Source organism: Pterocles gutturalis, unplaced genomic scaffold, assembly GCF_000699245.1.
Source record: "Pterocles gutturalis isolate BGI_N339 unplaced genomic scaffold, ASM69924v1 scaffold49556, whole genome shotgun sequence".
Classification (NCBI taxonomy): domain Eukaryota; kingdom Metazoa; phylum Chordata; class Aves; order Pterocliformes; family Pteroclidae; genus Pterocles; species Pterocles gutturalis.
Window position 1 is genome coordinate 40 of NW_010099642.1, and position 9,371 is coordinate 9,410.

The 9,371-nt window shown below is 38.5% G+C and overlaps 1 protein-coding gene across 1 annotated transcript in view; it reads left to right on the forward strand.

The window, feature by feature from the left end:
* Positions 1-280: 280 nt before the first annotated feature.
* Positions 281-9,371, forward strand: part of LOC104464136 (chromosome unknown open reading frame, human C8orf48) — a gene marked incomplete at both ends in the record, with an annotated part of 11,928 nt that continues 2,837 nt past the window's right edge. The window contains 3 exon segments of the mRNA XM_010076774.1: positions 281-425; positions 2,215-2,468; positions 4,718-4,840. Of these exon segments, the coding sequence (XP_010075076.1) occupies positions 281-425; positions 2,215-2,468; positions 4,718-4,840 (522 nt within the window).

The window sequence follows — 9,371 nt, forward strand, 5'->3', positions numbered from 1 at the left end:
TTGAGGGGGAGCAGGGGCCTGGAGAAGGCCAGACGCGGATCCGGGTCCCTTCTGTGTGACACGTTACCGGCCTTGAGAGCAAAACTCTTGGTCACAGCTGGGCAAGTTGATGTTCTGAGGGGGCTCGTCCCTGGGATCAGGCCTCTGAGGTTGTGGGAAGGCCCGATGGGGCTGGCAGTGTGGTAGGAGCCTGAGCATCTGGTTGGTGTTAGGGCTTTCTGAAGAGGAATTTGTCAGTTAAAGTGTTTGTTAAATAGTTCTGAAAAATTTATGTTTTCAGCCTGGAAATGTAGGATTGTGAAATTAAAAACAACAAACCGCAAACAGAAGAACAAGCTGCCTCTGTTGCCTTTGGGTTTTAACTCGAAAGTGCATGGAGGAGGGTTTCTTCATGGGCTGTTTCTTGGTGGAAGTTCAGGTTTTTCGTGAGTGGGAAGTGTTCCAACCACGTTTTTTTCCTACTGGGAGGATGGAGTTTCTTACCCTCAGTTTTTCTTCTAACATGCTTACCGTTTTCAGTGACATTTTATCACAGCAACCCCTTCCTAGTGGAGAGTGAAGGTTTTGTCACTGTGTCTGTGAGACAGAGTGACTCGTAGAAAAGCAATTCCAACAGTTCCGTGGCTTCTCTTTTAGAGCCCTTACTGAAGCACTGAGCTTGCTTTCGGACAGTCTGTTAAGGCCGATATTACCTCAGCCTCATGAGGCATAAAAGCTGTATGACAGCAGATGCAATTTTAAAGTTGTCTGTTTTATTGCTGTTTATAAGTATACTTATGGCTTCTAAGTTATTTATCTGCTGGTGTCACAAATACGTATTTTTTCAGTGAAAATTAGCTAATATCAGACATATCTGATATTCTGAAGCATTTCTGTTTCAGCCAGTTGTGTTACTTGCTGAAATTCATCCTCTTAACCATCCACGTGCTGCTTGTGGAGCTACAACTTCTTAGGTCAGCTGTGGGCTGGAGAACTAATTGACTGTTTGCAGTTCCTGTTGTTTTTCTCCAGTAGACTTGATCTTAATAACTCATCTCTGGCCTGAATGAGTGGTGATGTAATGAACAAAATAATTACTTAGTGTTTATTAATATTTCAAGTTTAAATCAGAACAATTCTTTAATTTTTGTGACCATGTTAGAACAAAAAGAAAACCTTTCAACCTAGAAGTGTGGCACTACAGATTAGTTTTGGAAGTCTAGCTTTGGGAAGGAAGACCTAAGTTTGTTCTAGGGGCACAGATTCTCTACGTAGTGCCCAGAAAGACGCTGGCAGTAATGTGTCGTGTAAAACAGGCAGCATAGTATGTTCAGTGGGGAAATGGCCAAAGTCAGTGCCTTTAAAATGAAGTTGCCTAAACCCCAGAACAAACACCAAGTTCGGGCATGGCAGAAAGTGCCTTTGTCTACCTGCTGTTGTCACATTGGGGTTTCCATCTTTTGAGTGCTGCAAGCATCTTTCCAGAGAGGTGTTGCCCATACATCTACTATCCTTAGTTTGTGGGAGTAGGGAAGAAATTGGAGCAAAATTATTCAGGACAAAGTTATTTAGGTCCTTAAATTCAAAGGAAGAAAAGTATTGCATCATTCTAAGAAAGGGTAGAACAAGTAAGAACAGAGCTTTAAAATATATCCGTTACATGATAGGTAACTGTGTGAGATTTGTTTTGTTCCTCGTGCTTGAATCTGGAGGACTTTATTTCTTTTTTTCACATTGGGAGCATGACTTCTCATTGGAGAGCATAATTTGGCTGATTCTTCTTATATTTTGTTTTTCCAGATGAATTCTAAGCAGAACAAGGAGGTTTTGTATTTCTGGGTGGTGAGAGGCTTAATAATATGAAGGCAAAAAGATTATTTTCAATTTTGTTGTTGTTTTCATGAATGATTTTATCCAAGTGTTACTGTAATTCAAACTGTCTTACAAATTTGAAAGGAATGCTGCTCAGAATTCATTGCTAGTGTTCAGTGGTAACTGTTATTATGTGCATACCCAGAAGATTTTGAAGATGTGTTACTTTGATCAGCAGTAGTGCTTTGAAAGGATGTTGCCTTGATCCAGTGCGCTCATTGAGTAGTTATTTGATCCACTTGTGTGGTAACTAGGGTGTGAGCTGAGCTGTAGTATTCCTCCATATGTTCCCCATTGCTATAAGTAATCCAATCATTCTTCCTGTATGATTGAAGCTGTTACATGCTTTTGTTTTGTTTGCAGTGCTGTGACGACTACCTCAGCTGTTAGCTCTGGTAACTATGAAAAGTGGTGGACAGAATTGAGCCAGAGTTACAGCAGCTCTGATTTGGACTATTCAGAAGTTACCTTTGAGTCCTTTGGTGAGGAGGAAGAAGCCTGCTGTCAGTAAGAGAGTGAACCATCTGAACTGTATTGTTCCACAGAGGATTTAAAGGGATCTGTTGTGTGAGATACGTTGGAAAGCATGTCATGGTTGGCAGGCGAAAACCATGCAGGTATGCAGAGCTTACTGTGCTTGAGACCAGTCTTGCACAGCATTAAATCAGTGCAGCGTAGGCTTGAATCGGCAAAAATAAAAATATAAAAATTATGTACTGTGTTCTTGCTGTGCAAAGCAACAGAATCTTGGTATGCTGACTAGATCAGTGTTTTGCTCTCTCAGGATTTGCTGACAGCTACATGCAGAAGGCTGTGATTTGGCCATGGAAACCCTTTCTGAGTAATCTTGTGATCCTGAAATTCTGTTGGCATGTTAAAAAAATACTGCAAGATATCTTGACTGAGTTACCATGTATGAAAAGTAGCTGGGCCATAAAATAATTTTTCCAAGGGCACGTGGAAAGTTCTGGGACTTGAAATACTTAAGAGGGCCAGATAGTAACTAGTGATAGTGATGAGTGAAAAAGAAGCAGGCAGCAGGACATAAGCTAATTGCCTTAATGCCTTGTTAGGTTTTCTTCTGTCTCTGTGGGGTTCTCTGTCTTTTTTCTACATTCTCCTTTTCTCCAAGTTTGGTTTGGTAAGTGTTGTGAGTACTTGAAGAGATTAATATATTTTTTTAAATCTCTCTTTAGTAAGTCAGCATATATTAACATTATAACTTTGAAGATCAGCTACAACACCTTTAATACTTTTTTAGAGTAGTCGAGATTTAAGATATATTTTGATGTCTGTTAGTTGTTACTCTTGTAACCTGATTCTGCTCAGCTCCTATTGACCAGCTGGTTTATACCAATGTATAATTAAGCTTGTCTATACTTAAAAATTGGCAAGCTGTTTTTTTCCTTCTATAGACAGGTCTAGTAGAGATGTTCCTTCTGTCCTTCATCCTTCCAACATTTTACTGTGGGTTGTTTTTTTGATTTTTTTGTTTTCACCCTGCAGTAATAACCAGCAGCATTATCATTAGGAATCCTTTAAAAATACTGTTTAGGCATAAAATCCCAACAATACAGAACAAAACTTGTTGTCAGATATATATATGTGTGAATGTAAACCCTGTTTATTGTAGCACATAATATAGCATTAGATAGCAATGCTTCAAAAATCTGAGGAAAGGGATAATGGTGTCAATTCATGCTACATTGATATAAGTGAATCGTGTGTAATAGATTTAACAGTTTTGCTTATAGTTTTTGTTTTTTACAAATGATAGGCTTTAATAAACCTTTTTTTTCTGCAGATATAGCAAGCATTTTTAAATCAGTCCATGTCTAACTGTTTAAATCCTTACTTCTGGCATCAAGGAGCACATGCTAGGAGGAACCTTGCTGTGTGCATGGAGGTGTTTTTAATAAGTGTTACCAATTTTATCTTTGCAAGGTTAATGTTTCATAAAATTATGAAGTCTTTTGAATACTAGCAGTTAAATGAGAAACTAGGGAATAATTAATAGAAAAATATTTAGTGAAATTGATGTGCTGTGGTATATCTCTTTCTGAGAACAGCATATATAAATAATAAAAACTATAGAAAACCTGTCGTGCAGGTGTCCCCATAGGGATAGATTATTTTCTTGTATAAGCCCACTGAATTTGCTGTTGGTACCCTGAAAACAGAGTAGAGGAGTAGAGAAGTCAGGTGCTTCCTGAGTGTGCTCAGTATTTTGAACTGGGGCCATGCTGTATGCATCTTGCTGTCAGTGGCAGTGACTTTTCAGACCTCTTAAGTCTTTTGTTTTTTCTCAGCTATTTGCTTTCACATCTTTGCTGTTTCCTCAATTTCTGTAGAACTAGAGTTGTACTGGAGCAAGCTAGAGAACAGGGAGCTGATACAAGTGTTTTTATTTCCCTTACTCCACATTATTTTTCACTTGGATCAATACCTTGAGGCAGTTCACCTAAGCTCCCAAGAGCACTTGTACTGACACAAATGAAGAGCCTGAAAATAAGTGATGGGGCTGAATGAGGGAGGAGGTAGATTTGAGGTTAAGTTAGCATTACAGATCAAATTGGATGTGTCAATAAGCTCTAAGCAGCAGTCTCTGTTTTTCTCAGTGTATCCTATATGGTCATTTAGTGGGGTGATTAGAAATGAGCAATATGAGGTGCTTTGGGACGGAAGCTTGCTCAGCATTTCACCCTGAAATCACTGATATCATCTGTATAGCCCTGTGGCTTGGGGTTTCTTTTCCCTCAACAGGGAAAACTCATATTCAAGTGGAGGATTTGCCTCCCACTTTGTTTTTTTGCAGTCCTGCTTTCTTTCCGATGTATTTTCAAAGCTACCTTTTTTTCCACTGTAGATGAGCAGTCTGACGTAGTGGATCCTGCAGCTATAGAAAGAGATGTCATGGGAAAACAGATTGATCTGAAAAATAAAGAAGCTGGCATTAAGCAAGACAAATCTGTCATCAAAGCTCATGCCGGTGAGTTCAGTAACTTTAGTAGAGGGTATAATTCTTGTTTCTTTCGAAAGGGAATGTAAACTTTTAACTAGACTTAAATTTTATATACAAGCTATTAAAGTTAAGCCAGGTAATTAGCCTGGCTTAGTTAGCCAGGTAATTAAGTAAAAATTTTCTCTTTTATGCTTTCTTGGAAAGCAGTTTGTCTCCTATAACATGCATGGCATTGCTTCTGGCTTAGTGGCATTATCCTAGTGAGGCATTATCACAAGATCTGGATAAATACATTAAAAAATATATCCACACTTTAACTGTAATCCTTGGCATTTTACTGGATTGCTTAGTTTTTCTCTTTTCTCTCCATCTCTACAGGTACTAGGAGTGGGGTTTTTTTTCCCTCCAGAATAAACATGACTTCAGAATTTATTGTGTGAAATGTTTTTCCCACTGTTATTTAGTTGTGTTAATTATTGAATTACTTGTTTGCCATGTTTTAGTTCCTTTCCCAAGCTGAGGGAGGCAGCAGGGCACCAATTTTGGCAAGAACGATGGAGCAGCTTTAGCCAACACAATGATGTAGTGTATGGAGGAGGAGAGGGGAAGGGAGGAAGGAAGGAAGGATGGATGCTGTTTGCATGTACTGGTTTTGCAAGCAACTGTGAGAGCAGATGGTGGGATGCAAGTCCTGCTTAAATCTTTCTAAAAAGTAGGTCAAAGATACTATATTTTTAAAAAAAAAAAAAGAGCAAGAAAGCTGTAGTTGAGCAAAAAATAATTGAAACAGAAGGGGAATCTTCCTCAGTCTGTATGTATGTGAAAAGTGAACAAACTCAGAAGTTTTGTAGGTCACCTGTGAGACTGATGAGCCAGGGAGATCCTCCTGCCTTGGTCTTTCATGTCATTGCATTTGCATACAAGAATCCTCAAACTGTCCATATATCACAGGAAATCATGACCTAAGATCATTTTTGGGCTATTCTTAATTATACAGCTCATTCACAGCAGTGATGAGTCAATGTTAGGAGCTCCTGACTCATCCTCAGCATTTATCTTTCTATTACCGGTTTTCCAAGACTGCCATGCAGTCAAGTGAGAAGACAGTTAATGTGGATCATCTCATCTGTAGTAGAGGCTTCTCCTGGCGAGCTCCACAGAGATAGTTTTCCTGAAATACATCAGAATCTTGTGACTGTTTGATTCATAGAGAAATTGAAAAGGACCTGCTGAGCTCAGACTCATTGAATGATAAACAACAGTACAATGTTGAGCAAGTTTTCAGTCTCTACAGAGCTTTCCCTTGAAAGTTACACTTGGGAACCGATTTTATCCTCTTAATTAATATTTGGATTTCTGTAGTTCTGCACAGGGGGGCATTCTGCCTTTGGTTTATGGACTGTGATGGGCAAGGAGAGTCAGCATTGTCACGCAGTCTTGAGTAGCAGGTTCTGTTTCATTAGCTTGCGCTGATGTATGAAGTGATGTCTTCTGTCTGCCTGTCCTATCGCTTGTCATGTTGGCAGCTGAGCACTTTTCAGGTCCATTGTTATGGTGCTACCAACCACTGTCAATATGAAGAGCACAAAGGAAAGTTTGTGCTTCTGCTACTTTTGTGCAAACGCAGTACACTGTCACGTGATTGACAAGTTACCCCCAATTCATCAGCATCAGTCGTACTTAGCTACTACTTTTTTTTTTATTGCAGGATATTAACATAAAACAAGCACAGCAACTTTTGTATACTGACATCTGTAAATGCCTGCTTCTCTTTGACTTAATTCAGTACTCTGTAGCCCCCAGGCCTCTTATTATTTTATCGACTTGGAGATATATGGTTTTTTTTAATTCAATAGAAGATGAGCTCACCTAGCACTAGATTGCTGCACAGTTAGTCCCCTCAGTAAATTCAGTTGATTTTCTTCATAAGTAGCTAGTATGAGGCTATGTTTGGATTTGTGCTGAGAAGAATGTTGATAACACACTGATATTTTAGTTGTTTAACTTGCTTTAAATTCATATTTGTAATAAATAGCCTGATATTTCAGACTGTTTATATCAGTTCTGTGTTTTCTGCACAAATCTTTCAAACGCTGTGTTTGCTGATCGAGCTGTCAGTGTGTTAATCTGAACTGCTGCACTCAATGGTACAAATGCAATTTAGATAGTTATGAGAGTGTTATCTTGAGATGCAGTGTTAAAATCTTTCTGAAGAGTAGTTGTCAGTTACTGCCTTTCGCAAGTCTCTTCTTTAACTGTTTTACTTTTTCCCCTCCTAAAATAAAGTATTAGTAGAGGATAATAACAACAAAATGCCGGCCTGTTTTCCTATTAAATCAAGGTTAGGCATGAAAGGAAAAGGAAACTTAATAAAGATTTTCTTTATTTTTATCCCTCCACTCAGATTTCAAATGTCATACTTAATGATGTAGTTGCTTGCAGAAAGCAAAATCTATGTAGGTCACGTAGTTATAAACCACACAGCAGGGTTTAGAAAGTAGACATGGAGATTAGTTTATCTCTGTTGGTACACACTGAGTGCTTCTGTAATCAGAGCAGACTCTTGGTCCAGTTTATTGTGCTTTACTTTCTAAATATTTTGTGCTTTGCGACCTTAGCTGTTGTATGATACATGGTTCTGATTTGGTGTCGGTTCTGGTGTCTGGTTTTGCTCTTCTTGTCACTTGTTCCTGCCTTATTCCTCTCCAACAAAGAGGTAGTGGGTATGCAGGAATCAGGGCAACCAAGCATCAGCGAATGTACTTCTGGAACAGTAATTGGCACTGGCAGGGATTCTCTGTAGGCAGACAGGCAGTGACATTTCAGTCTGCCACCACAAATGGAGATTGAGCGTTCGAGCATGTCTAGTTCAAAGATGGAAAGAAGGGAATACGTGAAAGACACAAGAAATAAAACCAGTGACCAAAGCAAGTGCACAGATCCTCTTGTATGCATCTCTTTTCTTTCAGCTGAAGGACAGGTGAACCTCATATGCCTAGAAGAAAATATGAAAGTGTAAATAGTCATTGTGCAGTTAAGACTAACTTTTCAGAATTTAATGGTGTGCTCACTGATTCCTGCTTTGCTTTGCGTTAACTATAGATCCACTTATCCTTTATACGGATTGACTGCATTTCTGTAGAGATACTCAAGTTTCCTTGCAAAATTCTAGAGCTCTGTCTCATGTACTTGAGACTAAATTAATCACAGTATATTTAGGAGAAGTTTTACATTCATATGGTTCAGGGTTTTAAGGATTTGTGTTGTGTTTATGCCAAGGTACCCCACAGGACTGGAATGCCAATGCACTGGTTGTCAGATAAGTACCCTGAAATATGTGGTACCTGTCTAGAAAAAATAAAACAGAATTTAATCACTGAGAATGAGTGAAACAGACAATATGGAGGCATTGTTTAAATTATATAATCATACTTTCCAGCTCAATGGGCAGTATAATTTGTTTCTGAATACTTTGAGTTAAAACAAACTGACTCTTCCTTACCTGTACAGTCATTATCAGTTGTCTGACTTTTTCTGGCTTTGAGAATGGCATCCTGAGAAGGGAACGCAGTGAAACCGTTAGCTGTATGCAAAGGTACTCACAAGACTTCTGGTAATGCTTACTGTAGTGTTTTGTCTTCTCCTCATTTCTCCTTTAATTACACACATTAAAGTGTTTAGTTGGGCTTCAGTAGTTGCATAAAAGCAAAATCTGTGTAATAAATGTAGAGAGGTACTCTGACCTGTTAAAACAGTTGAAAACAGTGGTATCTCTTCAGGCCATGTAGTACGGCACAGCATCATTATATGCCGGTGCTGCTGAAATACTGGAATTGTAACACAATTACTCATGTTTGCTAGTCTGTATTGACTGGCTGTGTTTAAGCCTCTGGAAAATCTCCCTCTAAGCATTGAATGAAGTTGTAAATCCATCCCTACCTGCCCATCTGAAGTATAATCTCTCAGTTTTTATTTGTTATTACGTGCCACTGGGAAGGATAAGAGAAGATGAAAGAGTGAACGATACTGTTTAAACAAGGTCATATAAAGAATTTAGGAAGTGATCATTGAAGCTTTGGAGGAATGTATTTTCTAATACAATTGCATTTCCTATATAAAAAAAGTGTATAGGTTGTGGAATATATTTGAGGTGTTTTCCAGAGTTAGATACTGCCTCTGATTTTTTCAGTGTCTTCTTAATTGCTCCCTCGTTACTGATGAGTAGCTCTCTTTAAATTTTAATTAATTTTGTTTTAGCGAGTTGCAGTTTCAGGTAGGAGGAAGTTAAATCTGTATTAGGCAGTCATTGAAACTCGGTTTTATTTAATGTGACAGTATTTAAGTACTTGCTTTGCTAATGTATTTGTGCTGTATCATTCAGTAGTCTAATTCCTTAGGGTTCTTATCCCCTCCCTGCTTTGGAGACTATTCAGATTTTTATTTTAAATTCTGCGCTGCTCTTATTACAGTCACTGCCTCTAGGCTTGACATTGGGTTTGGTTTTTATTAAATAGATATTATGAGGTCGCACAGATATAAGACCAGTAATTATTCTCTT